General features: G+C 38.2%; 1 protein-coding gene across 22 annotated transcripts in view; it reads right to left on the bottom strand.

The window, feature by feature from the left end:
- The window catches only part of SLC44A5 (solute carrier family 44 member 5), a 471,569-nt gene that overhangs the window by 263,810 nt on the left and 187,716 nt on the right, over positions 1 to 20,043 (bottom strand). For 5 of the 22 annotated variants that reach the window (XM_081490187.1, XM_081490173.1, XM_081490183.1 and 2 more), the window contains exon 1: positions 12,472 to 12,625. The exons of 16 other annotated variants lie outside the window; for them this stretch is intronic. Coding sequence is in view for 2 of the 6 variants with exons in the window: in XM_081490168.1 (XP_081346294.1) it covers positions 12,472 to 12,550 (79 nt within the window). In the remaining 4 variants the exon portion in view is untranslated. Of the gene's footprint in view, positions 1 to 11,687; positions 11,749 to 12,471; positions 12,626 to 14,357; positions 14,391 to 20,043 lie in introns of those variants that run through there. One more of the 22 variants, XM_081490177.1, reaches the window with a different exon arrangement.

The raw sequence follows: 20,043 nt of genomic DNA, 5'->3' as shown, positions 1-20,043 counted from the left end.
GAAAATAAGAGATGCTAAAATCTGCATGAGGGTGGCTGCCCTGATTTTCAAAAGGAAAGAGGATGGTTTCTGAATACTGAGCATACTTTATATTCCAAACAAATTCAGTGGATTATTAAGGGCAAAGAACATAAACCCTTCCTAAAAATGAAAGTGATGATTTCTAGAGACCCTCATAGGTAAACTAAAAAATAAACTCATTCTGAATTAACCTCATTTTTTCTCCTCCTCTTTATTGAAATGTTTCTTGCCTGTTTGTTGTCTAACTAGATGGATAAGTCAGGTCAAGCCTATCAAAATAAATAGACCAAGGATTCAGGAAGTCAGTTTTGCTTTTCATTATACCTTAATGGTTTCAGAAGCATGAGCTGGGTGATAGCACAATTAAATAAAATTATATTGGCAAAGTTTAATCTCATAAAAAAGAATAAATTTGTGGTAACTCAGGGAGAGGTATATATGCTTTTGAAACATTTTTATCATTTATTCAAGTAAATATATAAAAATAATATTTAATCAAATATATAAATTATTCAAAGCTGAAAGAGATAATAAACCTTTCTCATCTCAGTGAATGACATCACCATTCATCCAATTCAGTCCCCTCTGTCCACCTGGAATAATTAAGGTAAACTACTGAAACAAATCCATCCCAAAATACTGTGGCTCAACCAAGATAGGAAATTATCTTTATAATGTATAAAAATGCAAAAGTGAGTAGAATAAAGCCAGTGGGGAAGCTCAGCTTCACAAGGTCATCCAAAAACCCAAGTTTCTTCTACCCTCTTTTTCTCCCAGCCCTTAAGTTGATGCTCAAGCCACCACGGATGGAAACTGGATCACTAGCACCAGTCCATGTTCCAGCCCATGAAAGGGGCTTAGAGTCCAGGGCAAGTAGCCTTGACTTTTAGAAAGGGACCTGGTTGTTGGCCCAAATTTAGTCTGTGGTCACATGTAAATGAACAAGAGCCTGATAAGAGACTCTAGCTGGATAATCATGTATACAGCTAAAACTCAGGATAGGGGAAGTGGCACTATTTCTAGAAGGAATGAAGGAAAATGGATATAGGAAACAATGAGTGGGTTTCTGCCATGCACATTCCAAAATGCAAATCTATCACCAAATTAAGTCTGTTTGTCTCCTATATATTATTTCACAGAAAACACCCATTTACCTCCATCTTTAGTGTCACAGCCCTTGTCTGAGACATAATCACCTCTTTTACCACAGAATCACCTGTTTTACTACAAAAGCCTCTTAACTGGTCTCCCTGTATTCACACTAGTCTTTGCTCCCAAATCAGTTGTCTTCATTACAGTCAAAGGGATCATTTTAAAACACAAATTTAATCATGTCATAATGCTAACAAACTTTCAATTACTGCCCATTGTTCTTAGGAATTATTAACAGGAACTCTACAGTCCTGTTACATATTTGACTCTATTTTTCTCATATTTCATCTAAATTTCACTATATTGGGCTGCTATTCCTCATAATTGTTTATCTTTTTTTCACTTGAACATAATATTTTCTTCCCTGATTTTGATTCTTTGAGGATTTAGGGAAGAGGTAGTTTGTTTTTATGAGTTTCAGGGAGGAAAGTAGCATTGAAATGACCTTACTCCACTATCTTTAAGTAGAAGTGTCTGTGCACGCATGCATGCTTAAGTCACTTCAGTCATGTGCGACTCTGAGAAATGTCTGTAGTTATGAGTAAATGTTAACATGTGGAAGATACGTCTGCTTATTCCATGGCTTCATACCCCAGGAGAATGCTTGCCCCAGTTTAGGAAACACCTTACAGTCTATTAAAGTAGATTCCCCCCCACACTATAAAGCATAGAATATTACAAAATAAACTAATTATGTAGCTTCACCATTAGGCCCACACATTTTCTAATGAGAGAAACTGCCTTTCATAGCACACATGGGGAAACAACATAGATCCCCAAGCCTATGAATAAGCACAGGTCTAAGATTACAGAACTGCAAATGCTGCCTATTTGCTAAGGTTCTTGCCTCCAACTGCGTTTCTCCAAAAACTGTACAGATAAACACCTGGCATACTGACAGGCACATATTAGGTTTTCAAAATGCTATTTCTCTCTTCTCCTTTTAATCAAGAAGGAAAAAATGGTTTTGGAGAAAACTTTATTAAGAGCTTACTAAATGCTAGGCACACTGATCTAAACCAGAGGTCCCAGTCCAGTGGGTGAGAAAGACTAATAAACTCAAAAGGACAACCAGTACAAAGAATGCTGTGATAGCAGAGGATGCTTTAAGAAAACAAAGTAGACTTTCTAAATCTGTCATAAAATAGGAATACCAAGGAAGTGGAATGGGGGCTTCCTAGAGAAGTGTAAATCAAATTGTCAGACCAATAGTTACAAACCACACAGAGAAGCAGGAGCGACAGTATTCCCAGCAATGGAACAGCAACATTCCTATAAACAGCACAGAGACTAGACCACGGAATATTCAAAGAACTCTTAAGTCCAGTGAGGGTGAACAACAGAGTGGGATGAAAATGGCAGGAAATGAAGTTGGAATCAGGAACCATATCCTTTGATTCAATTCAACAAAATTTATTTAGCACCTACCATATACTGAGCATTGAGAATTCAAAGACTAAAGGCATACATGTGGAATGTAGAAAAATGGTGCACATGAATCTATTGGCAAAGAAGAAATGAAGACACAGATGCAGAAAACAAACATATGGACACCAGGAGGGGGTGGGGGAGTTGGGATGAAATGGAAGATTTGGATTGACATATATACACTACTATGTATAAAGTGAGGGCTCTCCCGGTTCCTTGGCAGTAAAGAATCTACCTGCAATGCAGGAGATATGGGTTCGATCCCTAGGTCAGGAAGATGCTCTGGAGAAGGGCATGGCAACCCACTCCAGTATTCTTGCTGGGAAAATCCTATGGACAGAGGAGCCTGGTGGGCTACAGTCCAGAGGGTAGCAGAGTCAGACATGACTGAAGCGACTGAGCCTACTGTATAGCACAACGGAAGGAAATAAGTTACAATCTGATTGTAGCATATATTGTTAACCTTAAAAATGCATTCCAATATACATTTAGTTCAGTTCAGTCGCTCAGTCATGTCCGACTCTTTGCAACCCCGTGAACCACAGCACACCAGGCCTCTCTGTCAATCACCAACTTCCGGAGTCCATCCAAACCCATGTCCATCGAGTCAATGATGCCATCTAGCCATCTCATCCTCTGTCGTCGCCTTCTCCTCCTGCCCTCAATTTTTCCCAGCATCAGGGTCTTTTCCAATGAGTCAGCTCTTCACATCAGGTACTTTGGCCAATATACATTAGGTGCAGACAAATACTGTTTGATTCAACTTATATGAGGTACCTAGAATAATCAAATTCATAGAGTTAGGAAGTACACTAGTAGATGCCAGGGGCCAGGACCAGGAAATGAGGCCATAGAGAGGGGGAATGGGGAGTTAGTGTTTAATAGGGACAGAGTTTCAGTTTGGGAAGGTGAAATATTTGGGAGATGGATGATGGTGAGAGTTGCACAACAACATGAATGTATTTAGTGCCACTGAAATGTACAGTTAAATATGGTTAAAATAGTATGTTTTATATTGTGTGACTTTTACCATTAAAAAAATGTTTTTAATGGAAAAGAAATAGCCAAAAGATGGTGCCATAGGTGTTACAAAAAGTATTCCTGACAGAATAGAAAACGAAAAAGACTATGTTATTTACCACTGCATTTCCAGCGCCTATGCCAATGCCTTCATAAAGTATTCCCTCAAAAAAATGCACATGGAATTAATGAGAAAAAGCAAAGGGCAAGTAGAAATGAGAAATTTGGTATTGAACATAATGAGCTTGAAGATATCCATGAAATTTCAAAGTAGAAATTTCCAGTTGAAAATAATGTAGGTTTAGAGCTCAGGAAAGTGGTCCCAGGGAAAGATAGAGAATTAGATGCCATCCTCACAGCTGATGTTGTGGAAATGGATGAACTCACAAAGTGAGAGGAGATACTGGCAGAGGATCATACCCTAGGGGTGTCACTTAAATAAAAGCTTCATTTTTATTTGACCCACAGATTAGGAAAGTTGAATAAATCATACAAATCAAGCTCCAAGAATCATTAACGTGAGCTTTACTTTCCATCAATCTGAATGTGAAAGTCATTCAGTTGTGTCCGCCTCTTTGCGATCCCATGGACTGTAGCCTGCCAGGCTCCTCTGCCCGTGGAATTTTCCAGGCAAGAATACTGGAGTATTCAGCATGGAGAAGCCATTCCCTTCTCCAGGGTATTTCCTGACTCAGGAATCGAACCCAGGTCTCCTGCATTGCAAGTTAGGACCATCCATTCTGCACTCACTTTCTCAACAAGGAAATTCAGCAGTTTTCAGAAGTTAAGTGACTTGCCCAAGTGACAAGCAGCCAGCACCCAAGTAACATAGTCCAAGTGTTTTGATTCTAAATGGAATGCTTGGGACTCCCCTGGTGGTCGAGTGGTTAAAAATTCACCTTGCAATGCAGAAGCTGCTGCTAAGTCACTTCAGTCCTGTCCGACTCTGTGCGATCCCATAGACAGCAGCCCACCAGGCTCCCCCATTCCTGGGATTTTCCAGGCAAGAATACTGGAGTGGGTTGCCATTGCCTTCTCCGGCAATGCAGAAGACACATGTTCAATCCTTGGTCATGGAACTAAGATGCCACATCCCGCAGAGCAACTAAGCTGGCACTTCACAGCTAGAGTCTGAGCACAGCAACAAAAGACCTCATGGGCTGCAACTAAGACCCAATGCAACCAAATAAATAAATATTTTTTTAAAAGAAAATAAATGGAATACCTTTTCATTAATATTGTTGTTATTGTTATTTCAGAATATTACCACATCATCATTAGAATTTTCAGTGCACAATGCAGGGGCAACAGTCATGGTCTTTAAGGTGCCTAGAACCTTTGAAATGTTCAACCAATATCACAGTAACTTGTAAACATTCTTATACACAAGCAGTGCTCAAGCATTGTGTCTAGACCCAAGTAATATAGTAGAAAATAATTTTGGGAAGAGTTGCTTTTATAACTGGATTGTCCGGGTAGCAGGTGTTCTTGAGAATAAGAGCAACTACATTAAAATTAACAACTCTATATGCATAGAACATAAACTATACAACTCGGTCTCACTGAATACACATTCTCTGCACTGTTCTCTCCATTTGAATGAATACTGCAGCAGCAGCTCTAAACATTTGCACTTGAACTCTGGAACTCTAGCTACAAGCAGGGTTTGTAATGTTATGATAATGAGAAGCCGTATTTTAAAAGAGATCATTATTAAAGTGCTCTGCCTTAATTTGGAGTTGCCTTCCTATTTCCGCCCAACTTTATTTGGAATGAGTTGCAATTTCTAACCTACTACCACTAACAGAAGCTCTGTGTGATTAAGACAATAAATATATTCACAAAATGTAATCGCAGCATTTGGGGCTTTAAACATCTGCTCTGAAAATAAAACTTTTACAAACACACAGTCATGGGCAAAATGAAACCTTTCTTCCAAGACTTTTTTTTTTTTTTTTGAAACTGAAAGGTCTGAAATACAAATAATAGTCTCTTCCCAAACCCAAGGTGCAAATTTAAGCTAATTCACATGTGATATTGGTCAATTATCTGGGCCTTTATGAAGTTGCAGGGCACTCTCAGAGTCCTTTGGACTGCTTTAGACAAAACTGTTCAACAGGGCTAAAACTCTGCATTCAAGATTTCAGTTAAAGCAAGGTCTCGATGTTGAAACTGAAATGTCCAAAATCTGTTGATTTTATTATCATTTTTCTTATTGCCTATGTTATCAAAATAGGAATAACCTCCTGTCAACATTTAGTAAATCTTTGCCCCATTTCAATTTCTTACTCTAGAAATACAAGACTGGTAAAGAAAGAGCTTATATTCAACTCTCTCCTAGTTGGATAACTTGTTCAGTATCAGCCAGGAATTTAAATGGGGTTTCAATCCCTACATAACTCATTATATACTTTAAAATCAGTCTGACATCCTTGGAAAATTACCCAAAATATGGAATTTTGACAGGTATTTATCACCATAATAGAGCAAAAAACTAGAAGCAACCCAATCTCTAAGAATAAGGGAATGATTACATAAAGGCTGATATATTGATTAAATAAAATATCATGCACCATTCAGAAAAACAGTTATACATGCAAAATGATGCTGGTATAACAAATCTTCACATCAACTAAAAAATGTCCATTCTCTGATGTTTTAATTGAATCTACAGATAGTAGAGTACATCACTACTTATATATCATGCTTGAAAACAGTTTTTAAATTGTTCCGTAATAGGTTTCATCTCTGATAGTTTTCACCCTTCTGGCCATGAGACAATACTATTTTTAGGTCACTTTCTTCACACATATTATTTTATTGAATCCTTAAAAAATCCAAAAAGGTGAATAATATTATTAGTTCACTAGAGTAGTTATTATTATTAATATTATTATGAGTAGTTTATCCCAAGCCATTCAGTTCAGTTCAGTCGTTCAGTCATGTCCAACTCTTTGCGACCCCATGAATTGCAGCACGCCAGGCCTCCCTGTCCATCACCAATTCCTGGAGTTCATCCAAACTCATGTCCATTGAGTCAGTAATGCCATCCAGCCATCTCATCCTCTGTCATCCCCTTCTCCTCCCGCCCTCAAATCCTTCCCAGCATCAGGGTCTTTTCAAATGAGTCAACTCTTCATATCAGGTGGCCAAAGTATTGGAGTTTCAGCTTTAACATCAGTCCTTCCAATGAACACCCAGGACTGATCTCCTTTAGGATGGACTGGTTGGATTTTCTTGCAGTCCAAGGGACTCTCAAGAGTCTTCTCCAACACCACAGTTCAAAAGCATCAATTCTTTGGTGCTCAGCTTTCTTCATAGTCCAAATCTCACATCCATACATGACTACTGGAAAATCCATAGACTTGACTAGACGGACCTTTGTTGGCAAAGTAATGTCTCTGCTTTTTAATATGCTATGTAGGTTGGTCATAACTTTCCTTCCAAGGAGTAAGCGTCTTTTAATTTCATGGCTGCAATCACCATCTGCAGTGATTTTGGAGCCCAAAAATATAAAGTCTGACACTGTTTCCACTGTTTCCCCATCTATTTCATTGGGTATACTTAATTGCTTTTGGGAGATCCCATTCCTACAAGTCAACCAGTCACCAAGTATTACTTGCTACAGTGACTATATATATCCTTTCCAGCAAAAAAAAAAAAAAGCCTTCATTATTTAAACGCTATATAGACCAGCTCTGTCCAAAATAAATGTAATGCAAAGCACACATACAAGTCATGTAATTTTAAGTCTTCTAGTAACCGCATTAAAAAGTAAAAAGAAATACATGAAATTGATTTTAGTAATATCTTTTATTTAACCCAATATATCCCAAATATCAATATCCCAAAAATTGTAATCAATATTATAATTACTAATGATATGTTTTAAAATCTTTTTTTATTAAACCTTTTATTAACCCTATTTTTTACATTTATAGTTCATTTCAACTCATATTTGCCACAGTTGAGGTGCTTGCTCAGTAGCTCACGCGGCTGCTGCTGCTGCTGCTGTTGCTTCAGTCGTGTCCGACTCTGCGCGACCCTGTGGACAGCAGCCCTCCAGGCTCCGCTGTCCACAGGATTCTCTAGGCAAGAATACTGGAGTGGGTTGCCATTTCCTTCTCCACAGCCCATGTGGCTAGGGGCTTCCATCTTAGACAGGACAGCTGAAGACTGAGTGATTGATGACAGAATGAAGAAAATACTTATGTAAGGTATACTGCAACATAATAAGCCTTATGCTGTAATACTATGTGGCATTTAAGACAATAATACCATTTATGTAGTTCAGCAGTAGATTTTACTACCATTCCCCACTGAAAACATAATGATTTCTTTTCCATTTTCTTTTTGTGATATACTGAAACCAATATGTGTGTAACTTAGTGAAAAAACATAAATAAATGTTATGGAGTATAACGGAATAAAATATGATGCCACTGGGGTAAAATGTCCTGGTTATGAGACAAATAAAAACTAGTCAGCATATCCAGCCTCTCACAGGGACACATTGCATTTCAAAGGAAGGGGACCTTCAAGAATGACTCGAATATTTCCTAAGCACCAAAAATTTTCTTAGAGGCAGGTATTTTTCATCACCACTCATTTCACATCACGTTGAAGGAATTCCCACAGTGCAGATGTTTCTACAAGAGTACCTAAGGAATGATCCTGGAAAGCTAAGAGCTTCTGATAATAACCAAGCTTTCAAATCAATCCTTAGGACAAGACTTCTAAAAAGAATTGAATGAGGTCCATACATGAAACTAAAAGCTTCATTTTTCGAAAACCCCAGGACCATAATTTACAACAACAGTTTTTCTTTTTTAATACCCAAAAGATAATAAAGAATGGACATGTAAGAGAAAGCAAATGATGTATAGTTTTGCCTCCTTATAAATGTTCCTCACCCACTACCACAGCCAAAGTTAGGCCAAGTTTAATGTAATTCTTCCACAAAAGCTAGTTTATGTTATAGGAACTCTTCTGGAACATAAAATAGAATTTATAGCCTAGTGTGGATGACTACAGCCAAGTCAGCATCTAAATTATTATATAGTGTTATGACTGTCTAAATACAGGAGGCACGGTGGAAACACATAGGTGGGGCCATCACCCAGACCATATTGGGGAGGGTGTGTAATTAGGATCAGCCTCCTGGAAAAAGTTAAGTCCAAACTAAACCTATTCCACAGGTAGGTGTTAGCCTATGAAAGGAGTTTGAAGGAGAGGAAACAATGTTCCAAGACTGGGGTGGAAGAAGCATGGCATGTCAAAGAGCCGAGAGAAGTAAGGAAGCCAGGTGGAGAAATGGGGCTGGACAGTGAGTAAGGTACAGGAACCTATGGCCTCTTGTAAACTAAGGAGTGTGAACTTGATCTTCACAGCAACGGAGAGCTTTTGAGTGACTGCTTTTGCTTTGACCTTCTACCTTTTGGGGTTTTCTAGCTCCCTAATTCCCTGAAAACTCTAGAACTGAAGCACATGACAAGGGCTTAAGGGAAAAACAGCAAAAACCATAGCTTCAAATACAATGCATGATAGCTTCAAATACAATGGAAAAAGGGGGGAAAGGCCCAGTTAAATTCCTTCCCTGAACCTGGAAAGCTAATATTTTCTCAGTGATTCCTAGATCTTTTTTTTTTTTGTCTTTTTTAATGATCTGGCTGGGGTTTCTTTGCAGTTTCATAAAATTAATGGCTTGTAACATTTCATTACAGGGCAAATCGTTCTCATCACTGCTTGAATCCCTGCCTTAAAGGGAATCTCCAGGATACAAATCTTTCTGCAAGGTGGACTGTGGTTCTATCTGAGGCCTTCCTTTCAACAGAGAATGTTGTTTCAAGTACCCCTCTGCATCTAAAACATGCGCGCGCGCGTGCACACACACACATCCCTGAACTCAAGGGCAAAAGGAAGGGAGAGAAGACCAGCATAGGCAGCTCTCAGAATCTTCCTAACCAAATCCTTCATCTTCCAGAGATGGCCAGGAGAGCACAGTCCCTTGATCAAGCAATAATCCTCTATCTGAGAGGATATAAAAATAGTAATGCCTCACTTTCAGACACTGTTTCTCTGTTTGTTTGGTTTGGTTTCTTTTCTAATTTATTCAATGTATTTCCTCTCTAGCATTCTAGTACCTTCTATGTCTTATTAATTTTCTTCTGCTAACTGTCTTAGACTGGCAGCTTTTATTCAAATCAGTCATTCAACCCTTCAAGTCATTGCTTAAGTCCATTTGAAGGTAAAAAATCAAAGTGTTAGTCACTTAGTCGTGTCTAACTCTTTATGACCCCATGGACTGCAACCCACCAGGCTCCTCTGTCCAAGGAATTCTTCAGGCAAGAATACTGGAGTGGATAGCCATTCCCTTCTCCAGGGGACCTTCTCAACCCAGAGACTGAACCCAGTCTACTGCATTGCAAGCAGATCCTCTACCATCTGAGCCACCAGGGAAGACCATCTACTCTTTCTCTATGCTCAGAAAAGATCCAAATAAGCTAGTTAATACCCTTCACCCATAAATTTTTCACAGTCTTAAGAACCATAGCCAAGTAACCACTAAGCCTTTTCTTCCCTGATCTGTATTTATAATGCTGTTTCATAATCATTCTTGGTTTCCAGCTCCGAATCTCTTTCAGAGTGTGTCCTGGAAAGTCCTCCCAGGTTCTTCACATCCCCACAAGGCAAGATTGGGAGAGATTAAACACCCTAATCTAGTAAGGCTCTTGCTCTTTGGGATAACTTGCAGAGCAACTATCCCCAAAGTTAAAACAATAGTGAAACAACATGATGCCAAAGAAAACTGAATAATGAGCCACTGTTCTTCTTCCTATTTCTATGCCACTGAGAACAGACCTCTCAAGACAAAGGAGCAAAACTAGAATAAAAAGTCATTATGGCAAAATTAAGGGTGGATCATGCAGGGAGAAGTGTGCAGAGCAAATGTCTAAGCACGTTTCTGTCCCAGTCACAAGAATCAACTCATTCACTTCTCTGAGAAGAAAGCCAAGGCATTTTTAAACGCAGAGCTGTTTAGACTTGGTACTCATTCTGCAAAGTTAATAACATTTTGAGGGTTCATTAATCTCAACAAGTCTGAAAAAAAATACATTTTCATGTTCTTGCTCTCCAGCTACCGTCTTTACAGTATATTTTTACATAAATAATTGGTTATGGCTCAAATTAAAATAACTTTGACAATTACCAAGCAGGCTAAGGGTTTCTGAGCTTGTGCTGGGATGAGAGATAGCAGCACCCCAGGGTGCCCCCAGACCGTGTGTTATCTTATGATAACATTCAACTCACTTCTTTCCAGGCTCATAAAATATAAGTTTTTCATCTAACTGTCAAAATGACAGTGTTCTGTTTAGATAATATTCCCTTGCAGGAAGGTTAGTCTCAATAGAATTTTTCCGATTAAAGTACAAATGTGGTATGTGTGAGGACTAGGGTTTCGTGTCCCTGGCAACCTGGGTGTCCTCAAAAGCATTACAATCCTGTCCTCATATCACAAGTCCTGTAATGTTTCACAGACCACTGTGTCCTCTATATTCAAATCCTTCTCCTCACAGACTAACAAGTGACAAGACTTCATTCTTACACACATTATACTACACATGTTATAATCTTTCTTTGCATCATGCACTAAAAGACCTCTGGTGTGATAAATTATCATCTCCCTCAACCTCAGAGGCTATAAAATTGTTTTATGTTCCTAGTATTCCTAGTCCTCAAGTAAAAATACTATCTCTAATTCAATGTTGGCAATGTGGTATTATTCATAAAGCATTCAAACTGTACTTTCCAGGTTAAGAATGCCACCAGAACCCCTTGATTGAATTACAGTCTACCTAATTCTGCTGGGTGTCCTTTTTTCTGCATGAAAATTACAAGCATTTCCCAACATTTCCAGGGCCTACATGGAAGCTCCAAAGGGAGTGATATTTTGCATAATCTTTCAAAACCTTCCTCATGGACATTCAAAAGCCAAGAACTGGATGCATGCGTGTTAGTCGCTCAGTCGTGTCCGACTCTTTGCAACCCCATGAACTGTAGCTCACCAGGCTGCTCTGTCCACAGGATTCTTCAGGCAAGAACACTGGAGTGGGTTTCCATTCCCTTCTCCAAAAAAACCAGATAAAACTATTTAAAATAATGATGGTTAAAAATGAATAAATAAGGTTCTACTCTATAGCACAGGGAACTATATTCAATATCCTGTAATAAACCACAATGGAAAAGAATATTTGAAAAAAGAAAATATAGATATGTATATATGTATAACTGAATCACACTGCTGTACAGCAGAAATTAACACAAATGTAAATCAACTACATTTCAATTTTTTAATTAAATTTTTAAAAAATAATATCAAAAAATTAAAACACCTCGGAAGATATTTGTAGCTTTCCAAAAGGAAAAGATAATGTCTGAAGATAAAATTCAATCTCACTGGTTGATTTCCAAAGCAAAATTCCGAAATTGATGACAAGGATTTAGACTGTATCAGACAGTTTGGGTGAGGTAGAAAGGAGAATGGGGTTTTTGTATTTATTGAGTATGGGGGCTTGTCCTGTGCTGTTCTTTCCTCAAGAAAGAACATATATATATATATGTGTGCCCCAATTAAAATCCAATCACACACAGATGTTTCATTACCCTCTCTGCATTGATTTGGAAATATTTCTATGTTTACTTTCAAAAGACAATCATTTTACAGATGACTTTCTCCATTGTACTCAGCTTCTCTGATTCTAGCACATAATTAACATCTTATTTTATAAGATTTCTCCTCGTCCTAGCCTTATTTTTTTCTCATGTGCTTCCCATAATTTTATAAATTACCTTCCTTTTTAATAAGAAGAGCTTTTCCTCTGGAAGGCAGTAGGCTTTTTAGACTTTGTCCAATCGCAATATGTCTCATCCAGCTGTCAGTGGAATACTTCTTTCTAAGTAATGTAGTGAAGTGAAGTGAAGTGAAAGTCGCTCAGTCATGTCTGATTCTTTGTGATCTCACGGACTATACAGTCCATGGAATTCTCCAGGCCAGAATACTGGAGCGGGTAGCCTTTCCCTTCTCCAGGGGATCTTCCCAACCCAGGGATCGAACCCAGGTCTCCCATATTGCAGGCAAATTCTTTACCAGCTGAGCCACAAGGGAAGCCCAATGAAAGTAATGTAAGGTTACATTCTAAGTAATGTAACCAGTCTTTTAAACACAAGTTCTATGATTCTGCAATGTGACTCTGTGACAGAAAATCAGAGAGGCCAAATATTTTCATCCTGATTCAGTACATACAAGATATACAAATATGACCTTGATTTATGCCTGTATCTTAGACTCTAAGTCTTTCCTTTAGACTTGTTTTGTTTCTTCAAAACTATATGCTAATAAAAACATGAACAGATTTGCTGCCTCATTGAATATTTACCACTCCTTCATTAAATCAGTTCACTTTCAATAGCAGATTCTATTCTAAAATCCAGGGGGAGGAAAATGACAACAATATGATAACTAGAAAAGGCAAAACCACTAACAATATTTTTAAAATTTCATTACCATACATTCTGCCTTTTTCATCATTTCCTAGGCACTTATTGTCAATAGTAAATTTGTCCAACCTAGACTTACTAGATTTCATTTTGCACTTTATAATTAGAGAAAGTCATTTAATGCTGCTAAATTGAATGTGTCCCAAGATAATTATATTTATATATATTTACATTCACTTATTGTGTAACAGTCATTCAATCATGTCTGATTTTTGCAACCCCATGGACTGTAGTTCACCAGGCTCTTCTGTCCATGGAATTATCCAGAATACTGGAATGGGTAGCCACTCCCTTCCGCAGAAGATCTTCCTAACCCAAGAATCGAACTCAATTCTCACTAGAACACATTATTTTCAATCTTGGACCATAAAGAAAGCTAAGTGCTGAAGAACTGATGCTTTTGAACTGTGGTGTTGGAGAAGACTCTCGAGAGTCCCTTGGACTGCAAGGAAATCAAACCAGTGCATCCTAAAGGAAATCACTCCTGAATATTCAAACTGAATATTCAAAACTGAAGCTCCAATTCTTTAGCCACCTGATGAGAAGAACTGATTCATTGAAAAAGACCCTGATGCTGGGAAAGATTGAAGGCAGGAGGAGGAGGAGATGACAGAGGATGAGATAGTTGGATGGCATCACCGACTCAATGGACAAGACTTTGAGCAAGCTTGGTGATGGTGTTGGTGATGGTGATAGTCTTGGAGTTGGTGACAGACAGGGAAGCCTGGAGTGCTGCAGTCCATGGGGTCACAGAGTCGGACATGACTAAGCGACTGAACTGAATTGAACTGATAATACTAATCCTTTCAACAAGATGCATAAATACTAAACATTTTACCATTTCCTGGATTGATAATCAGCAAGCTGGAGTTACTTCCATTCATAAAGATAAGATACAGGCTATCGGCTAATCTTGATACTAAGATATTTTTGTGTAACTTTTGACTAGAATGTTTTATTTTGTTACTGCCCATTAGTAGGCCAAGTTCATGTAAGTTTGCATTCTGAGACCTAGGATTATGTGGCTCTAAGACATTTTCAAAATGTCAATACAAGAGATAGCCACAATCAGTAGAATGTTATACCCTGTATTTCTCTTAACTAAATACATGTTTAATTCATGATCTTTCCAGGTTTCTTTTCTTAAAAAATTTCGGAAATTTCTGCCTTGCACTAACCTTGTGGTAAACAATGTAACAGTTCCCAGGCTTGTGAAATATCCCTTAGTAACTGGAATTTTCAAATAATTCTGAATTCTTCCAAAGTGCCACTCTGCTAAGATGGTCCTACAAAGACTTTGGGTAAAAGCCATTCAGCTGCCTACATGAAATACCAAATGGCATAAAATAAAAACACTGTGCATCACCCCTGAATTATTCACACATCAGCAGGAAACTAAATGAGGAGACTGAATTCTGCGTCCTTTCCTACTTGCCCTTGTCATTTATTAAAGAAGTCCTCGCAAGGCAAAATAACATCAACGATGAGGATTTTACGCCTCATCTCTGATGTATTCACATCTCAGCAAGAAGCCAAATGACAAAAGTGGACTTTATGTCCTCCGTCTAGGTGTCCTTCCAGTATCATTTGAGGGATCCTTTCAAAAGACAAACAACACTCACAATAGCAAATTTATTTCAGAAGAGAAAACAGCAAATCGAGGAAGGTCTAATAGATATTTTGCAGATGAGCTTTGGAATTACCTCTTGATTTGCTCTCCTCGCAGAATGATCACCCCTAATTTGTTTAAACTTCTCTGAGCAAATATCACTTCATGGGCCCTACTCAGAAAGATCTATCTTCTTCCAAAAATACTTTAGGATTACTTCTCCAGCCAGAATTGCACACCACCATTTCTTCTCTCCCATATTATATTCTCATCTCACCAACGTCACCAGCTTCCTTTCATTACTGCCCCCTACTAACTTCACTGCCACCCTAATATCTGTTTCTCACTTAGAACACTCAATCATCTCTAAGTTTTTCAGAGTAGACACACATGAAAGCAGAGGCTCAGAAGATCTTGGTCCTAATCAGAGAGGCAACATATTAAAAGCATATGAATTAAGAGTGAGAGCTCAGAGACATTAAATAACTTTATCACCTACTAGCTGTCTGAAGATGAGCAGCTATTTTAACCCATCTGGACTTCTCTTTCTCATGGACAAAATGGGGATACAATTAATACATAGCTTCAGTGGGAAATATCAAGATTAACAAGGTAATACATGGGAAGTGCTTAGAATCACACCCAGTAGCCTACCTGTTCAACAGTGTTAGACAGTCATGTTCAACTCTTTGCAACCCCATGGACTGTAGCCCACCAGGCATCTCTGTCCATGAGATTCTCCAGACAAGAATACTGGAGTGGGTAACCATTCACTTCTCCAGGAGAACTTCCCGACCCTGGGATCGAACCCAGGTCTCCTACACTGCAGACAGATACTTTACCATTTGTGCCACCAGGAAAAGGTGGTTATTATTACAGTCCCTAAGTATGTACAAATACTATGTAAATGGCAACAATCAATCATGTTTCCATTTCTTTGTCCGAAAAAGGAAAAGATTACATTGGACCATCTCTAAAATTCCTCCTAGTCCTAAAATATCAAGAGTTGAAGTCTAATACAAATCCTTTTTTAAAAGCTCTAAGACTTCGGTTGCAATCTACTCTTTAATGAAAATGGAAAACCATAAAAGAAACACATGACACTGTCCCTGCCCTTAACAATCATAAAATCTCGTTTTGAAGTGTTAGCTTCTCAGTTGTTTCCAACTCTGCAATCCTATGGACTGTAGCCCTCCAGTCTCCTCTGTCCGTGTGATTTTCCAGGCAAGAATACTGGAGCGGGTTGCCATTTCCTTCTCCAGGGGATCTTCCCAACCCAAGGAACAAACCTAGGTTTCCCACATTGCAGGCAGATTCTTTTACCCTCTTAGCCACCAGGGAAGTCCAGGGTAAAAACGAATTTCATTTATTCCCAAATATATATTCTTTTCCTCCTGTATTAACTGATCAGATTTTCAGAAAAATCTGAAACACTAGGAAAATCCATTTATAGAAGAAATGATATGATATATTATGAAATAATATTAAGTCACATGAATGTTTTAAATTTTTCCAGCTAAATTTAAAAACTGAATATGGTATTCTACATATGATAGAAATATAATAAATTATATTTTTATTCATATTCAACAAATATTTACTGAGTATCTACTATTTGCTGGGGATAAAATAAATTAGAAAAGGCTTTACTATAAACATTTAGAAGAAGGGAAGGAAGAACAAGATGAATGGCTTGACACCTCAGGACAGAGGGAAAACTGCATTGGCCAGACAGCCTGAGGAAAAGAGTAGTGCTACTACAGAGGGTTTAAAAACCAGAGACATTACTTTGCCAACAAAGGTCCATCTAGTCAAGGCTATGGGTTTTCCAGTAGTCATGTATGGATGTGAGAGTTGGACTATAAAGAAAGCCGAGCACCGAAGAATTGATGCTTTTGAACTGTGGTGTTGGAGAAGACTCTTGAGAGTCCCTTGGACAGCAAGCAGATCCAACCAGTCCATCCTAAAGGAAATCAGTCCTGAATATTCATTGGAAGGACTGATGCTGAAGCTGAAACTCCAACTCTTTGGCCTCCTGATGCGAAGAACTGACTCATTGGAAAAGACCCTAATGCTGGGAAAGATTGAAGTCAGGAAGAGAAGCGGACGACACAGGATGAGATGGTTGGATGGCATCACCGACTCAATGGACATGAGTCTGAGAAAGCTCCAGGAGTTGGTGAAGGACAAGGAAGCCTGGCAGGGTGCAGTGCATGGGGTCACAAAGAGTTGGACATGACTGAGTGACTGAATTGAACTGATGGGGTTGTGTGACCACCACTCTACTCTAATTTTAGAACATTTTTACCATGCCAACAAGGAATCTCTTTAGCATTCACTTCCTGTCCCCCAGCTCTCAGTTCAGTTCAGTCGCTCAGTCATATCTGACTCTTTGTAACCCCATGAACCGCAGCATGCCAGGCCTCCCTGTCCATCACCAACTCCTGGAGTCCACACAAACCCATGTCCATTAAGTCAGTAATGCCATCTAACCATCTCATCCTCTGTCAATCCCTTGTCCTCCTGTCCTCAATCTTTCCCAGCATCAGGGTCTTTTACAATGAGTCAGCTCTTTGCATCAGGTGGCCAAAGTATTGGAGTTTCAGCTTCAACATCAGTCCTTCCAATGAACACCCAGGACTGATCGCCTTTAGGATGGACTGGTTGGATCTGTTTGCAGTCCAAAGGACTCTCAAGAGTCTTCTCCAACACCATAGTTCAAAAGCATCAATTCTTTGGCGCTCAGCCCTAGACAACTACTAATCTGTCTTTTCTATTGATTTGCCTCTTCCGGATATCTCATGTAAATGGAACCATAAAATATGTACTCTTTTGAGATTGACTTTTACTAGTAACATTTTGTGATTATTCAGGAAAATTGTTTTAGAATTATTTAAAACACAGAATATTTTTAATGTTTTATTTTATATTGGAGTATAGCAGTCCTGAATATTCATTGGAAGGACTGATGTTAAAGCTGAAACTCCAATACTTTGGCCACCTGATGTGAAGAACTGACTCATTTGAAAAGACCCTGATGCTGGGAAAGATAGAGAGCAGGAGGAGAAGGTGATGACAGAGGATGAGATGGTTGGATGGCATCACCAACTCAATGGACATGAATTTGAGTAGGCTCTGGGAGTTGTTGATGGACAGGGAGGCCTGGTGTGCTGCAGTCCATGGGGTCACAGAGTCAGACATGACTGAGTGACTGAACTGAACTTCAGAGGGAGATTAATCAATCTGAAACTGTGGTAAAGAGGGTCCTTGGGTGTAAATTTTAACAATGAGCAAGCTTTGGTCCCAAAATCAATATATCATTTATAACTACCACTAGTACTATTATTATCAACATCCTAAACCTCAATAGAAGCTTAAAGATACCGTGTTCCCTAAACACACAAATTATCTAATAGCATCAAATTAACATAGGATTATTTATTTATTAAAAGTCCTTATATGGGGAAACAAATATACTCTAACCAAGATCTAGAAATTAAGAAAAGAAACATCCAAAGAAAGATATAAATAAAGTCTTAGAATGAAACAACTGCTAAAATGTTGAGGGGACTAAATTCTCCCTCTCTTTTTTACGAGGAAAGAAAATTAAAATATATTCTTTATTGAAAGATTTTTATTCACAGGGCTTCCCAGGTGGCTTAGTGGTAAAGAATCCACTTGCCATTTCAGGAAACACAGGAGAAGCAGGTTCAACCTCTGGGTTGGGGAGATCCCCTGGAGGAAGAAATGGCAACCCACTCCAGAGCCTGGCGGGCTGCAGTCCATAGGGTTGCAAAGAGTCAAATACGACTGAGCACTACTACCTCTTATTCACAAACTTTTATTTCAAATACATTTCAAAACAGAAGCATTATGTATATACAAATTCATTTTGTTACTATAAATGACAATAAATAAGAAATGAGGTTATTGGACTAGATTATCTCTAAGAAAACTTCTAATTCTAAAATCATATAAGTTGCTTTATTTAATAATAAAATAGTAATATGAAAATGCTGGTACATTTTCAAATATGTTCCCTCCACAAAGAAAACTTTAAAAGGCTCTACACAAGCCAGCAAATGAAAGCCTGCTGCTAAAAAGTTTGAGAAAATTTGATGTGTCTGTCCCTGATTTGGACAAAAAAACTATTTCACACCTAAGTCAATCAAGTCGCCAAGACAATTTGTACTTGAAAAAAATGCATAATGAAGCTGTGTGCACATGTGAATGTGTTGAAGATGTGATGTGAAATAATCAGTGTTTAGAGATTTTTAATGAAAACAAAGCTTAAAAGGATTTAATTCCATAGAAAGAAAGCATATTTTTACCCTTTCCTATTAATTTACCAAAAATCAGAGGAAAGAAACAAATAGTTTATCTTTGAAAAAAGTTGCTTTTGTCTTGAGAGTAAATCAGTTTTTTTGAAAAGCAAAGGCTTTTTAGGTGTCAAAAGAAACTGTCATTTTCTGTTCAGAATTCTATTTTTGATGCTGTATTACAATTAATAATATACTTAGGGAGGCCACAATTACTTGCTTCTATTATGCTTCCCAAATATAATATGGAAACGAGACATCTCTTGAATTTAGAACATGTGGAGGCTATTTCACATATGGAGAAAAGACAGAAAATAATCCAATATATTATATGGTAAAAGCATACAGTGGCTAAAGTACAACAACAGTAGGATTCTGGAGATTTAATTTGATTTGGTAGGATTTGATTCCAGCCTTAATACCAGGATCATTCCTTCTGTCAGAAAATTTTAACAAACACCTACTATGTGCCCCTGTACCTATGGAGTCCTCAGTCCCCAAGAAGTGGTAATAAGGAAAAGGCAAAGACTAAACAAATCCTAACTCCAAACTAAAAATGTAAAATGAATGAAGAGACAATGCATAATGAGAGTGTATAACATCAAAAGGGATTTTGATGGAGTAGTCCAAAAAACGGCCTTTTAGAAGCAATGCTACTTGGCTGACACTTTAAGTATGAGAATGGAACTAGCCATGCAAATAGAGAAAGGAAAACAGCTCCAGGCAGTGCCATGAGGCAAGTTGAAATTTGGGCACTTTAGAAAATTTTGAAGAAATAAAGCATAGAAAGGAATGTCTTGTCTAAAACTAAAAAATTATCCAGGATCTCAAGAAATAATCCACATGTGAGTCAATTCGGATCTCACTAGACTGTGACACTTCTATGAGGTACTTAGGGTAAGGTACACTATTAGTGATTTTTGGCCAAGTCTGAAT

Source organism: Giraffa tippelskirchi, chromosome 5 (assembly GCF_054371585.1).
Source record: "Giraffa tippelskirchi isolate mGirTip1 chromosome 5, T2T-mGirTip1v1.2.pri, whole genome shotgun sequence".
NCBI lineage: Eukaryota > Metazoa > Chordata > Mammalia > Artiodactyla > Giraffidae > Giraffa > Giraffa tippelskirchi.
Note: the sequence above shows the minus strand (reverse complement) of the source record. Positions and strands in the feature narration are given on the sequence as shown.